This window comes from Oryzias melastigma, linkage group LG8 (assembly GCF_002922805.2).
Source record: "Oryzias melastigma strain HK-1 linkage group LG8, ASM292280v2, whole genome shotgun sequence".
In the NCBI taxonomy this organism is placed as follows: domain Eukaryota; kingdom Metazoa; phylum Chordata; class Actinopteri; order Beloniformes; family Adrianichthyidae; genus Oryzias; species Oryzias melastigma.
This window is the reverse complement of record NC_050519.1, coordinates 7132555-7148429: the sequence shown is the minus strand read 5'-3', so window position 1 is coordinate 7148429 and position 15875 is coordinate 7132555. Positions and strand designations below refer to the sequence as shown.

Genomic DNA, 15875 nt, shown 5'->3' with positions numbered 1-15875 from the left:
CCAGAAAACCACACATAGCCAGATTTAAAATAATACATTTCTGTAATCTTTAAAGAGGAAATAATTCTAAAACATTTTAAAAACTATATATATATAATGCATTACCTACGATAGATTAATCGCTCAAGATGCTTAAACTGATAGCTAAAGACACTGAAGTTGATGGGTAGCTACTGGCAAAACTGATGGGTTTTGCCAAATTAGCCAAAAAAAAAATCTAAGTTAGCCAAAACAGCTAACATGTAATATTAGCTAAACTTCTAAATGGCTTAAAAAACTGAAAAAAGCTGAAATTAGCCAAAACAGCTGAAATATTAGCTAAATGCCATATTAGCCTAAAAAAATGGAATTTGGCAAAATTAGCCAAAACAGCTATCATGAAATATTACCTAAATGCCAAGTTAGACTAAAAACTGGAAAATGTCTAATTTAGCCAGAACAGCTAGCATAAAGCTGAAATATTAGCTAAACTCTAAATTAGTCAAAAAACTGAAAAAGGTGGAATTAGCCAAAACAGCTAGCGTATAGCTGAAATATTAGCACGCTTAAACAAAATATATAAAATACTGTAACTTTTTAACTGTCAACACGATAATTCCACTAATTCCATCTACTGAAATTATCATGCTAATGGTTGAAAAGTTCATCTTTTCATCTTGCGTTGACATTGACACGTGTGATGTAGGATATGTGAAGAAATTTAAGCTTAGGTTGGGGATGTGAGGTGCTGTTAGCTAGAGGACGAGTGTCAAAAATAAGGGCAGGGGCGGGGTTACTTTGCACCAATGTTCCCGCCCACAGCAGAATTTCTACAGAAACTAAGTCCTAAAAAAATAATACAGGTTTTGGATTACAAAAAGTCTTAATACATTTGAACTTTTTGTCTTTTAGGTCCACAAAAGTCTTCAAAGGATCCGAGAGAGAAAACTTGCCAACTTTATCCCCTGGGGTCCAGCCAGCATCCAGGTGGCCTTATCCAGGAAGTCTCCGTACCTGCCCTCAGCTCACAGAGTCAGCGGACTCATGATGGCCAACCACACAAGCATCTCATCCGTAAGACGTCCTACGTTCACTTTATCTCTGCTCTGGTCCCATTAGTTGTCACACATCAGACATTTGACCCATATCCTGGGGGAGTTTTGGAGTTTATTTTGTATTTTAGCTACATGCTAGCTGTTTTCTCTAATTTAGTCTTTTTAGACGTTTTTTAGGATGTTTTTGGAGTTAAACTAATATTTTTACGCTGGCTTTTTTGGCAAAGTTAGGATTTTTTTCCAGTTTTTAGGCTATTTAAGTTTAGCTAATATTTCAGCTACATGCTAACTGTTTATGCTAATTTAGGCTTTATTCAGTTTTTCTACAGCTAGTTTGGAGTTTAGCTTTTTCTTCAGCTACATGCTAACTGTTTTGGCTAATTTGAGTTTTTAGGATAATTTTTGCATTTAGCTAATATTTTAGCTAGCTATCAGCTTCAGCGTTTTTAGCTATCAATTTCAGCATCTTCAGCAGCCAAATTCAGCTCACAGCATTCCCACTAGCATTATCGCAGTTAATGCTATATATTTAGTTCATAATTATGCTAAAAAATTTTGTTTTTAAAGTTTTCAAAATTGAGTTTTAATAATGTTCAATAAATGTTTAACCTTAGGTACGGTTTTTAGGCTGTTTAAGTTGAGCTAATATTTCAGCTACATGCTAGCTGTTTGGGCTAATTTAGACTTGTTCAAAAGTTTTTTAGGCTGTTTTGGAGTCAGGCTAATATTTAGACACTAGTTGTTTTGGCTAATTTAGGCTTTAGTTCAGTTTTTTTAAGGCTATTTTGAAGTTTAGCTCTTTTTTTCAGCTACATGCTAGCCTTTTTGGCTAATCTATTTTTTAGGCTAATTTGGCATTTAGCTAATATTTCAGCTTCAGCGTTTTCAGCTATTAGCTTTAGTGACATATATAGTTCATAATTATGTTAAGAAGTTATGGTTTTTAAATTCCCCTTCACTCATAGTACAATCAAAACTATCCACTAATTCAACAGAAATGCATCTTTTTTCTCACATCAAAACAATTTTTATTTCACTAAACTCAAGATTTTTTAGGAGGAAGCACAACAAGTCAGATAGTGGATTTTCCCAAAAGTCCCAAACTGAAGAAACAAAACAGAAAGTGAGATTAGAAGGAAGTGGGAGTGAGACGTCACATTTCAGGGATGATTTTCAGGTATCCTTTCTTTGCCCGTCCCGCAGTTGTTCGAGCGGACGTGCCGGCAGTACGACAAGCTGCGTAAGCGCGAGGCCTTCCTGGAGCAGTTCCGCAAAGAGGACATTTTCAAGGACAACTTCGACGAGCTGGACAACTCTCGCGAGGTGGTGCAGCAGCTGGTGGACGAGTACAGCGCCGCCACCCGGCCCGACTACATTTCATGGGGCACACAGGAGCAGTGAGCTGTGTAGTGAACTCAATCCTTATTAGCTCCCCTCAGTGTTTTCCTCACATCGCTGCCATTCTCAGAGCTATTTATCGGCCTCTTATAGCATGAAAAACAAACGTTTAAACCAACCAAAGTGGGCTTTGGAACCGTGTTATTTCAAGGAAGTGCATTTATAAGAAATAACTGAAAAACATTATCTATTAAAGCATCTATAAATATATGAACACTTTCTTCCCTCGTTGCCTCATTCGTTTTTTTGTCTCGTTACATAAACTGCTGCCTTGTTCTGCTTATAGTTGGCCGTAGATCAACAGGAATGTCAAACTCAAGTTCACGTTTCTCTGCTTTAAAGTTTCTTACAGTTTGCGCAGGAGAAGAAAAACAAACACCTGTAAATATAGCTGTTCAACATTTTCCTGTCGCTTTAATGTTGGACCTGTTTGAGATGAATAAAGTTGTTTTTGTATTAAAAATTTTCCGTTTCTTCATCCGATTTTTATCCGTCATCTTACCCAAAAAACTTAAGTCACACAAAAAGAACGAATCATAGTGCAATTATGGTAAAATGGTGCTTATTTATTAATTACATACAGTATTTATAGTTTTTATTGCACTCCCAAGTTAGTTTAAAAACAATAGTGCAACTGGCTATACATACAAGTATATTACATAAAAAGGTACCATGCAGCATACAAACAAGCTCGATACTAACCAGAGTTGTATGCCTTTTTGTGTTAGTTTTACTTTTTTTTTCCTTTTCCATAAATGAAGCTGCCTGCAGCTGCAGTAGAAAATGCTAAAGACCTACTTCTAAGCAGGAAACTGACCGTGCAATGACTGCCAAGGCCATCCGTGGTGAGGGGGCGGGAGGGGAGTCGCTGCTGTAGTATGAAAAAAAAGAAAGTCCTATTCCTACATTGTCGATATTACAAAATAAAAAGGAAATCAGCATATATACTGGGACTTCTACATTTATTCTTAAAGACAAAAGTGAAGAGAGTTGACTTTGGGAATCTGTCTGCATAAAAAATAAAAATAAAAAAAAAACATCTTTGGTCCACGCTCAAACCTGTGACTTGGCTAAAACCGTAAGAATCCTCAAAGTTACACAGGATTGAAACACAAGGTGCTTCTAGAAAAAGAATCTGTGGTTCTAAGAATTTAAAACAAGGGATAAATTAAAAAAAAATGGATTGCCCGATTAACAAAATGATCTGCTTTTAGGGGGAACGTTGCATGATAAGTGTCAGCTCTTCCATGATCCAATCCGCTGACGAAGACAAAGCTTGGATGATTCCCCTAATATATACATGAGAAATAATAAAGCTGCATTGGAACAGTAACTGACTCAAGCAAAGTTAACCAATCAGTCAAGTGTTATCCAAGGGCAAAAAGAAAAACTTTTTTGGAGATCAATAGACTGGGAAAGAGGCTGGAGAACTGTGGCAGCCCAAGTGACTGGGTTATGGAGCTCCAACATCTGTTTCCAGTTCCCAAGTTCACATGGATCTGCTCGTCAACAGTTCCAGGTAATGCAAGCCCAGCTGGGAGCTTATGAAAACGGACCGTCTGATGAGCATGTGGGCATAAACGAGGGGAGGAGTGTGCAGGCCAGAGGTGACTGAATGTTCTCGACACTACGTCGGCGGTGCACGAGGGACCGGCACTTTCTAGGAAAAGCTCGTTTAACGTGGCACACCTCCAGAGGAGAAACGGTAGTGTTTTAGCTTTCGGGAGTGGAGTACCACAGCTTATCGTTGCAGTCTTAGCTCCTTCTCTCTCACATTTTGAAGATCACTTCAAAAAAAACAACACTTATGTGCGTTTCTGGTCCCCCTCCCTGCCTCTTTCCCATTATATAGCCAGCTTCTTCAGCTGGAAGTCTCAGTGAGGGTTTATTTTCATGGATGGGAAGTGAAAACAGCCCTTTCTTTGTTTTGGCTGCTGCGCCGTTCCCAGCAGAGGAGGCTCAGGGTCCTGAGGAGCGAGACTGGGCCTCGTAGGAGGAAGGTGGGGGTTGAGGGGGACATCCGGGCATGAGTTCCTCTCAAACAGGGTGCGAGGGCAGCTCCAGGAGGGTGGGTGTCGGCGTGGGGGCCAGGTGCCGGAAGCTCATCTCTGTGCTCTCTGTGATGGTGATGTCCGGATCCTCTCCTTTACCTCTCTGGCGATGGATGGCGTTGAAATAGGCGTTCATCAGCTGCATGATCTCCGTCAGCTGGGATAAGGAAACCAGAGAGGAGAATGGCGTCAGCATATGTGTCTGACACAGGAAATGGAACTTCCTTTTGGATATTAAAGACAGATTTTTTTTTATCAATTTTCAAAGCAATGACTCTTTAATGACAAAGTTGCTGTTTTTAGCCAAAATTTTAAAATCTTGCTGTTTTCCAGGACATATTTTCTGCAGAGCGGCAGTAGCAGGGTATTGGCAAGAGTCTGGCGATATAATATGTATCGCGATACACATCACGATACGATAAGTATCCTGATATAACAGTACCAGATAATATCTCACTTTTTTTTCAAATTATGACTTAAGAACGATCTAAATATTGATACATTTATTTTTTTTAAATATATGAAATTTAATGATCAGAACATTAAGCAACAAGTTGAGTTGTTTTCACCCAAGCACAGTCATTGTGTTTTTCTTTCAGTAATTTTAGAAATATTTAGGAGGAAAAAAAAAATCATATTTTCTTTAAAAACAAATTTTGAAATATCACCTCGGCAGTATTTTAATTCGACACAAGTATTGTTAAAGAAAGTATCTCAACAAAAAAAATGTTATAGGGGGAGTTACAAGTATCACCAAATAAAATATTGTGATTTTTCACCGAACAAAATGTTCTTACACCCCTAGGGCGGTAGTTAGGGCTGGGTTGAAAAAAATGATTAATCAATTTAAGCTTAATAGATCAATAAACGAGTCACAAAGGATATAAATCGATTTAGCACACAAAGCTAAAGTCCGCTAGCTTGATGCTAACGTTCAATAGAATTTCCCATTAGACGGCTAATGCTAACGCTCGGTTGACCATAAAAAGAAAAAAATACATCACGGACTAAATAAACATCTTTGTTTACTTACAGGCATTAATTTTCCAAACTTTTTTTAAGGAAATAATTTTTAAAGTAACTATTTGTGGTCTAAAACTTCGTTTTTTCCCCTCATACTGTTGTCTTCTTCTTGAATAAGGTGTACTTCTATAGCGCGATCGCCACCTAGTGGCCAAACTAAAACGTCCTCCAGGAGAAGCAGCACTGTTTACAACGTCAATGATCTGAACATTTTTGTTAGAACTTCTCCTTTACATAATCTATGTAACACTGAATGATATTAACAATCTTATTATTTTACTAATAAATATGTGAACTGTATCAGATTAATATAAATGTACTTAAATTAAGTAATGTAATGTATTTCTAAACAAATGTGTATAAATTTGTAAACTTAAAATTTAATTGAATTGAAGAATCGAAAGATTCTTGTGAATCGAATCGAATAGTTTCTAGAAATTATAACCGATACCCAGCCCTAGCAGTAGTAATTCGCCTCTGAGTTGAGGCTGGGACTGTTGACAGAGAGCAACCCCGCCCCCCTACCCCTCATCAATGCTGATAGCTCGGGGGAGGGAGTTGTAGCATACTTTCTACATCACAAACACGCTACTTTTTGACTTTTTATTTGTCCACTCCCGATTCACAACAATTTGAATAAAAAAAAACTCAGCAATGTAGTTGTAATCTTCATTTTCTTCATATATGACCTGTACATATATGAAGAAAATGATTAAAAATACCAAAAACAGAATTGTCAAGTGGGTCTTTAAGCAGTTACAGGAAAAAAAAAAAAGTTTCTCTCAAATTGTACTCCTGAATAAAACATTCACTTGAAAAATGATGAATCCACAGCTAGTAATATATGCATACCAAACCACAAACGTAGTGTGAATCACTGCCTTCTTTTTCAACCCAATTCAATTTCCTGTCAGGGATCAAGTATTTTCAAGTTTTCTTTTCGCGTAACGACTCAAATCCTTCTATTAATATCAGAACAATAAAAGCCCTCCTCGTCATAAAAGAAGAAGTCTTTCTGAGCTGTTTGCCAGAGCATCCAATAAATAAAAAGAAAGCCACTTGTGTGTCCCATGAGAGATCATAGAGGGATTTTTTTCTTTTTTGTGTGTGTGGGAAGATGCAAGGAAATCGGCCCAATGAAAGGAAAGATCTGTTCTTGACGAGGGAAGAAAAAAAAACTGTCTGGAAGGACATCCATGTTTCTGAGAAATGTTTAGCCTAATATTTCAATCTAACCACAGCAATAAAACTCACCCCCCCATGCTATTTAATACCAGGAAGTTAAACGACCTTGTGGTTATAGTTGGTAGGGAAGAAAACTCAGGCTGTTTAAACCAAATTCATGTGTTTTTAAAGCAGAAACAGACTGTCTGAGCTCACTGAAGAAACAAGTATGTTAATGCTAAAGAGCCTCACCTTGTTGGTTTCAAAAAGCAGATCTCGATCTCCAGCGGTGATCTTGAAGGTGTTGCTGTCGGAGACTCCGTAGGAGCAGATCTGCCCGTAGGGGAAGGACTCCAGCGCCTCGGATTCGCCCTGCTTGTACAAAGACACGGATGTGGCGGCTACACCGAGCCACAGTTTCTGTGAGAAACTCCCGGATGAACTCTGTAGGAAGAAGGAGACGACCAAACGTAAGAGATGAGCAGGGAAGACATTAAGTCACAGGTGTCAAAGTCAAGGCCCGGGGGCCGGATCTGGCCCTCCAGGTGATTATATCCGGCCCTCCAGATAATTTTATTATATTGTTATTAATGGCCTGATGTTATCTTGCGCTTATTTTTAACTTGCATAATTTTACAAAGTATGTTTTTATGGAGAGTAAAATATTGATAGTTATTTCAGGTTTAAGTTGATTTATTCTGGAATAATATTCCTGCCTTCTTATTATTCATAATTATGTTTAAAAAAAGTTTAAAGTTTTAAAAATTGGCATTCTCCTAGCTTTTTGCACTATTTTGGCATTTACTAAATTATTTTGGGAATTTAGCTAATATTTCAGCTACATGCTAGTTGCTTTGGCTAATTTAGGCTTTTTTTGTTTGTTTTTTAGGCTGTTTTGGAGTTAGGCTAATATTTCAGCTACATGCTAACTCTTTTGGCAAATTTAAGCTTTTGTTTTTTTTTTATTTTTATGGGCCGTTTAAGAGTTTAGCTAATATTTCGGCTACATGCTAGTTGCTTTGGCTAATTTAAGCCTTGTTTTGCTTTTTTTTTTAGGCTGTTTTGGGGTTAGGCTAATATTTCAGCCACATGCTAGCTTTTCTGGCTAACCGGAGTTATTTTATTCATTTTTTTGTTGTTGCTTTTTTTGGGTGATTTGGCATTTAGCTAATATTTTAGCTGGCTATCAGCTTTAGCATTTCCAGATATTAGTTTCAGTGATTTAAGCTATTAGCTTCTAATATTTTGGCAGTTACTTAGATTTTTTGGCTATTTTGGGGTTAATATTTCTGCTACATGCTAGCTGTTTTGGCTAATTTAGGCTTTTTTCATCTTTTTAGGCAAATTTTGAGGTTTAGCTATTTTTTCAGCTACATGCTAGCTGTTTTGGCTAACCTATGTTTTTTTTATTCTTAGTTTTTAAGGCTAATTTGGCATTTAGCTAATATTTTAGCTGGATATCAGCCTCAGTGTTTTCAGCTATGAGCTTTAGCGTTTTTAGCTTTCTATTTCAGCATCTTCAGCTATCAGAGCTAGTATCTTTAGTGGCCAAATTCAGCTTACAGCATTCACACTAGCATTACTGAGACTGTTACTAAGATACGTTTTTAAAAATTTAAAATTGTCGTTTTAGTATGTTTAATAAATGTTTATCCTGCTTGTCCCGTGACCTAAGGTGTGTTTTGGATTTTGGCCCCTTGTGCGATTGAGGTCGACACCTCTGCACAAGTCAATGAAACAGCACTAATGAGCATATCAGAGGAAACTCACAATATAAAAGTCCACCTCATAAAGAGTGCATCCAAAACCCGACCACTGGCGTGCGATTGCGAGGTAGGCGGCCATGCTATCCCTGCGGTTGTACCCAGCCAGACCCTTCCAGCGCTCCAAGATGGACGCCATGACAGCCGCCGCTTCCTCCTTCAGCCGGCTTCTCAGCCGTATGTCCTGCTCCACCTTCTGCTTGTGCGCCGCCGTAGCCGTGTGGCTCCACAGCGTCCCCGCCAGGAGGCCCGTGGGGAAGCGCTGCATCGTGGGACAGCCCTGAGCCGCCCCTTTGCAGGGGGGCATGGCTTGAGGGCTCGAGAGCGACACGAGAACCTGAGTTTCAAGCATTCGACCTGGGTAAAGTTCATCCAGAGGCGGGCAGGGGACGTGTGTGCTGAAGTCGCCCATCAGGCACTGGAGCCTGAGGGCGGCTAACGCTTGGAGGTCTTCTTCACACGCCGGCAGCTGACCACGCACCACCATGTCATGGCACTGCAGCACAAAGGCCAGAAGATCATGGAGAACAAAAAAAAAGACAATGTGTCAGTAATAAACTTAGTCCTGTCATCAACCCTTTCGACCCCACCCCATTTTATTTGGTCTTATAACCCGTTTATGAGAGCCCTTAGAAACAAACGCTATAATGAAGCCAGTCCTGGCTGCCTTTTGCCCCAGCTGCAGTGCTCTTAGTCACCCTTTTTATGCTGCACTTTTATAGCAATCACTGCGAGTTACTTCGGCTTCATCATATATAACTCAATTAACTATGAAGAAACCTTCAATTATCCCTCATAAAACTGTGATAAGGAAGAATGCAGTTGTTTAAGGACTCCTTACCTGCTCAAAGAGGAAGAAATACTCGATGCTGTCCACCGATATGTTGTCAGCATCCAACAGGCAGTAGAGCTTGAAGCAGAGTTTCCACTGGGATTTGGACTCTGACTCTTTGTTGGTGATGCTGCAGAAATGGAATAAAAAGGGGTTCAAATGGGGTTAGAAAAAACACCAAAACACACTGATTGTATCTGAATTCAAGAAAAACGTATTCATTAGTAAGTAGATTTAAACACCCCTACAAAAAGGCTCCAATCTACAATTCCAAAATCCCTGGAAATTATTTAGGTTTTCCTCATCAGAACACAGTGGATTCATACTTTTTTTTTGTAAAATGTTCATATTTTAGCCAAAATAATAAAAAAGTGTTGTTTTCTGGCACATAGTTTCTGCAGAGCGGCAATAGTTCATTAGAAATTTGCCTCCAAGTTATGGGCGGGACCATAGGCTTGGAGTAAGCCCTCTGCTACTTCCCGACATCCATCTGTTTACATTGTCCAGCTATCTTACAGTTCCTCAAACCCCCAACCTAACAGTACCAGTGCAAATAAAAATGTCCAGAAATGTCACGTTTTGAATCAGATGTCAGCTTGGACGAGAAAATGAACATAGATTTATTTATCTGCAAGTGGATGCATTAAAATGGAGCGGAGAATGGGCCTTGCGGCTTTCCGTAGTAGCTTCTATATCATATTAACAGCAATTTTTCATCTGCTCCTGATTCCTAACAATTTAAAGTAAAGATTTTAAGCTTAAATTTCTTTACATTTGTCTTCTACCATGAAAAAAATACCACAAAGACACCAAAAACACAATTTAACATGTTTTTCAGATGATGGAAGACACATTTTAAAGGAAATTAAGCACACATTTCGAGTATTTCTTTATTCAAATAGTTGTGAATAAAGAGAAGCCGAAAAAAAAAATTAAAAAGGAACGTATTTGTGGTATAGAAAATACACTGTGCGGGCCACAAGCTCTCAGCAACAGGGACGGGAAGAGGGGGTGGGGTTGCTCAGCATTAACAGCCCTACCCTCAGTTTAAATCAGAGGCAAATTTCTCATGAATTACTGCCGCTCTGCAGAAACTATGCCTTACGAAATAACAATAAAAAAAGTGGATAAAAATGAAATAATCATAAATAATATAGCGCTAAGAACACTATTAAAATAGATCAAAAGATGATCAAAAAAACCAATGCCCTAATGCAAGGGTGTGAAACTCAATCGCACAAGGGGCTTAAATCCAAAACACACCTTAGGTCACGGGACGAACAGGATAAACATTTATTGAACACTCTAAAACTACATTTTTAAAACTTTAAAAACGTAACTTAGCAACATAATCATGAACTAGATATTTAGCATTACCTGAGATAATGCTAGTGTGAATGATTTAAGCTGAATTTGGCTGCTGAAGATGCTAGTGCTGATAGCTGAAGATGCTGAAATTGATAGCTAAAAGCGCTAAGGCTAATAGCTGAAAACACTGAAGCTGATAGCCAGCTAAAATATTAGCTAAATGTCAAATTAACCTAAAAAACCTAAAATTAGGTTAGCTAAAACAGTTGGCATGTAGCTGAAAAAATAACTAAACTTCAAAATAGATAGAAAAAAACAGAATAAAGCCTAAATTAGCCAGAACAGCTAATGTGTACATATTAGCTTTACTCCAAAACAGGCTAAAAAAATGTTTTAAAAAGCCTAAATTAGCGAAAACAGTTAGCATGTAGATGAAATGTTAGCTAAAACTCAAAATAGCCTAAAAAAATCTTAGTAAATGCCAAAATATTCCAAAAAGCTAGCCAAATTCCAATTTTTAAAAATTCTAAACTGTAACTTTTTAATATGAATAATAAAAAGGCAGGAATATTAAAATCAACTTAAACCTTAAATAACTTTCAATATTTTACTCTCCATAATAACATATTTTGTCAAAATTATACAAGTTAGAAATAAGTACATGATAACATCAGGCTATTAATAACAATAAAACAAAATGATCTGGAGGGCCGGATCTGGCCCCCGGGCCTCGACTTTAACACCTTGTCTAAATAGTCCCAACTTAATTAGTTTTTTGGAGGTAGATACCAAATATGGCTTCCATTTTATCCAACCATAAAAATCTTTAGCATTTTACTGCTAGTATGAGAAGGAAAAGTGTCAGTCACTTTTTAAACCTGGTCAGGACGTCGGCGATCAGAGCGCTCCCAGCGACCGGCTGCTCCCACAGTGCATTCTGCTCATACAGTGCAAACGTATTTTTGCTGTCTTGCAGGCCCAACTTCTCTTGCATCCTTCGGACCACCTATTGCACAAAAAAGGAGCCTTGAGTTTAAAAAAAACGTCCTAAATATTGAAAGGACAGGAAAAACTGCTCCCAAACCTCGTTGGCGGTGGTGTGCGAGCTGATGTAGAGCTGGCAGGATCCGGGGCCAGGATAGTGCACAGTACACAGCATCTCCTGACGGCTCATCAGCATCTGGATCTCCTCCCAAGATGGCACGCACTCCCGACACTTTGTTTTGTCCAGAGCCTCGCTGATGAATGACGCATAATTGTCCATTTCAGACTCCGGACTTTGGCTCTGGATTCTGAAGGAAATGTCAGAGCGGGATGTTTGTTACTTCAAGCATTAAAAATTCAGTCAAAACTTACTTTCCACAATTTAAAAGAGAATTTGTCATCGCTCGTGACGTTAGCAGTGAGTCACAGTGTTATGATGTGATTAAGAAGTTTGGAACATCTTTTTGATTCAACTCTGTTCTTTATTTTCTTTGGGTTGGCAGCGCAAGAAAGTCAATGAGGCAAAGCATGACGAATGTTCTCACTTTGGCTGGTAAAGACTTAAAAAGACCCGACATCCCTCAATCCTTAGGAGAAAAAGGAAATGGCAAAGAAAACATGTTTTACTTTGGGCAGTACTTAAAACAGGAAAAGGTGTTTCCGCTTCTCTGAACCAAAGTGACCCAGAACTTCTTTCCAATGGAGCGTCCACGAGGGGAATACAAATGCAAGAGAGAAGTTCAATAATAAAGAAAAAGCTACGACATACATCACAAACTGAAGTTTTGCAGACCAGCCTGATGGAGGTTTACCTCGAGGCGATGGTTTAACTCAAATGTTTATTTAGAGAACACGAGTCAAAATCAAGGCCCGAGGGCCAGATCCGGCCCTCCAGGTAATTCTATCCGGCCCTCCAGATCTTTTATTTTATTGTTATTAATGCCCCGATGTTATCTTGCGCTTATTTTTATTTCGTATAATTTTGTAAATTATTGAAAGTTATTTAAGATTTAGGATGATTTATTCTGGAATAATACGACTACCTTTTTAATATTCATATTAGTTTTAATATTCATATCAAAAAGTTACGGTTTTAAACTTTTAAAAATTAGTATTCTGCTAGCTTTTTGGACTATTTTGGCATTTACTGAGATTTATTTTAGGCTATTTTGAAATTAAGCTAATATTTCAGCTACATGATAGCTGTTTTGGCTAATTTAGGGTTTTTTATGTTTTTTTTTTGTTTTTTTTTTCCATTTTGGAGTTTAGCTAATATATGAGCTAAATGCAAGATGTTTTGGCTAATATTGGGTTTGTTTTTTGCTTTTTTTTGGTTTGTTTTCTTAGGCGATTTTGGAGGCTAATATTTCAGCTACATGCTAGCTGTTTTGGCTAATTTAGGCTTATTTTGTTTCTTTTTAGGCTGTTTTGGAGTTTGGCTAATATTTCAGCTACATGCTAGCTGTTTTGGCTAATTTATGGTTTTTTCATGTTTGTTTTTTTGTTTTTTGTCCATTTTGGAGTTTAGCTAATATTTGAGCTAAATGCAAGATATTTTGGCTAATATTGGGTTTGTTTTTTGTTCTTTTTTTGTTTGTTTTTTTAGGCGGTTTTGGAGTTTAGCTAATGTTTCAGCTACATGCTAGCTGTTTTGGCTAATTTAGGCTTATTTTGTTTCTTTTTAGGCTATTTTGGAGTTTGGAGGCTAATATTTCAGCTACATGCTAGCTGTTTTGTCTAATGTAGGCTTTTTTTTGTTTGTTTTTTTAGGCTGTTTTGGAGTTTAGCTAATGTTTCACCTAAATGCTAGTTTTAGCTTTGTTTTTTTAGGTGGTTTTGGAGTTTAGCTAATATTTCAGCTACATGCTAGCTGTTCTGGCTAATTTAGGCTTTTTTTTGTTTGTTTTTTTTGGCTGTTTTGGAGTTTAGCTAACATTTCAGCTAAATGCTAGCTCATTGATTCATTTTCTTGGCTGCTTTGTCCCTTTTAGGTTCACGGGGTGCCGGAGCTTAACCCGCCTACTGATGGGCGAAGGCAGGGTCCACCCTGGACAGGTCGTCAGTCTGTCGCAGGTTAAATGGCATGCTAGCTATTTTGGCTCATTTAAGCTTTTTTCATTTGCTTTTTTTTGGTCCATTTTGGAGTTTAGCCAATATTTCAGCTAAATTATAGCTGTTTTGGCTAATTTAGGATTTTTTTTTGTTTTTGAGGTCAATTTGGCATTTAGCTAATATTTCAGCTGGCTATTAGCTTCAGCGTTTTCGGCTATCAACTTCAGCATCTTCAACTATCAGCACTAGCATTCAGCTTACAGCATTCACACTAGCATTATTGCAGCTAATGCTATATATATATATATATATCGTTCATAATTATGTTAAAAAGTTACAGGTTTAAAGGTTTAAATATTTAGTTTAGAGTGTTAAATAAATGTTTATCCTGTTCGGCCCGCGACCTAAGGTGTGTTTTTGATTTTGGTTCCTTGTGCGATGGAGTTTGACACCCCTGATTTAGAGGGAAAAAAGAAACAAACAAAGATGGTCCCTCATTCACTGCAATGTCTTTCCATCTCATAACTAGATGGCCACAGGGTAGGATTTGTTCTCCAGAAACATAAGCAAGAATGTTCCTCTAAGGCTCCGTGATCCTTCCTCCACTCTCTTCTCTTCACCCCTTTCTGCCGTTTCCTGCCTTCTTGCCCCCCTCTCCTCTGCTTTCTCTCTTCTGGCCTATTTTCCCTGACAGCAGACATTCCCTGGGGGTTTCTCGGGACACTGAAAGAGGGCTGCTTTTGGGCCCGCTGCCCAGCTTCAGTCTTAGCTCTGCCCAGCTGCAGCCTTGCTGCTGATCCACAGAGAGAAAGTGCGTGAGAGCGACAGCGAGACGTATCAAAACACTGCGCCAGTGAGTTCCACGGTGTTATTATGCACTGCCATCGCATGCAACTGTTCTATTAGCGAGGGGGCCATTCCCCGTAGATAGAAAATAGTAGAGTTTGATAGTGTGCTAGAAAATCTAGAGCACTGCTAACTACTTAGATTAGTTTGCTTGACAGGTCTAATTCAGACCTGCAAATCCAGCTCTCAAACACTGGACTGAAGCATGTTAACAATGTGAAAAAATATCATTCGACTATATCTAAACTGGTGGTTGAAGGCTCTGGCGCCTGTTTTTTTGTCTGATGTCTAGACCAATACTGGTTGACCTCCATCTCCCTTCTAAATGTGTCCTCTACCATCAACAGCTCCAGCCTGGTCTGCTGTCACATCCCATTCTGACACAGCTCATGTAAAATCATATTAAAGGTCCTGAAATACTAGCAGAGGACTACTGCTCTCTAATGCCACTTAAATAGACCTGAGCCTCCTTTGCTGCTCACCTCTTAAGGTGGAATCGCAGATATTTCAGCACAGTGGGTCCAGGCAGAAAGGTGCAGCTCATACAGGTGAGAAGCTGCCAGTATCGCAGATGTGCAGCCGTGTAAGGTGAGGGGGTGTAGCTGGTCTGCTTCACTAGCTGACAGTAAACTTCATCACGGAGTGGCCGCAGGTCCAGGCAGGTCTGGAGCACGCCCTGGATGATAGGAACCGGCTCCCGCACCGACTCTAGCTGCTGCAGGCAGTTGAAGATCCTCACAGCCTCCTCACGCACCGAGCCGTAGCCCTTCCCACTGTGGTCTGAAATGCAGAGCAAAGGTATGGGATAAACCACGATCCAAGAGAAGGTATTTCCATTAGTATTAAACAGTTTCAACACAAAATACTTAATCATTACTGACACTAGAAGTTGTGGAACATAAGATCTATCAATTCAGTCTTTTAGTCGAAATGACATGAGGAAAACTTGTGATCTGCTAATACATTATTTTCATTTCCCTCCCACAATTTTATTTAAATCAAAAATCAACATAGCTCAAGTAATAGTCCAAATGACCGTCTATTTCAGGAGTGTCAAACTCAATCGCACAAGGGGCCAAAATCCAAAACACACCTTAGATCAGAGGCCAAACGGGATAAAAATTTATTAAACACTCCAAAACTAAATTTTTAAAATGTTAAAACCGTAACTTTTACCATAATTAAGAACTAGACATGAACTAGAATGCTGTAAGCTGAATTTCGCCGTTGAATATGCTCGTGCTGATAGCTGAAAATGCTGAATTTGAAAGCTGAAATCACTGAAGCTAATAGTCGAAAATGCTGAAGCTGATAGCTAGCTAAAATATTAGCTAAGCGCCAAATTAGCCAACAAACTAAATTAAAAAAAAAACTTAGATTTGCCAAAACAGCTAGCATGTAGCTGAAATATTAGCTAAAC

The 15875-nt window shown here is 38.6% G+C and overlaps 2 protein-coding genes across 3 annotated transcripts in view; one reads left to right on the top strand and one right to left on the bottom strand.

Annotated features, from left to right (window-relative positions):
* tubg1 (tubulin, gamma 1) overlaps window positions 1–2895 on the top strand; it is a 10108-nt gene extending 7213 nt beyond the window's left edge. The window contains exons 10-11 of the mRNA XM_024272743.2: window positions 892–1053; window positions 2238–2895. Coding sequence (XP_024128511.1) covers window positions 892–1053; window positions 2238–2435 — 360 coding nt within the window. The 3' untranslated portion in view covers window positions 2436–2895. The remainder of the gene's footprint in view (window positions 1–891; window positions 1054–2237) is intronic.
* A 71-nt stretch (window positions 2896–2966) lies between these two features.
* Window positions 2967–15875, bottom strand: part of plekhh3 (pleckstrin homology, MyTH4 and FERM domain containing H3) — a 43585-nt gene continuing 30676 nt past the window's right edge. Inside the window, exons 7-13 of one of the 2 annotated variants that reach the window (XM_024272574.2) lie at window positions 14938–15235; window positions 11658–11865; window positions 11452–11579; window positions 9275–9395; window positions 8441–8929; window positions 6923–7114; window positions 2967–4640 (exon numbers count right to left, since the gene is read on the bottom strand). In XM_024272574.2, coding sequence (XP_024128342.1) covers window positions 4470–4640; window positions 6923–7114; window positions 8441–8929; window positions 9275–9395; window positions 11452–11579; window positions 11658–11865; window positions 14938–15235 — 1607 coding nt within the window. In that variant the 3' untranslated portion in view covers window positions 2967–4469. Of the gene's footprint in view, window positions 4641–6922; window positions 7115–8440; window positions 8930–9274; window positions 9396–11442; window positions 11580–11657; window positions 11866–14937; window positions 15236–15875 lie in introns of both variants that reach the window. The other variant, XM_024272573.2, reaches the window with a different exon arrangement.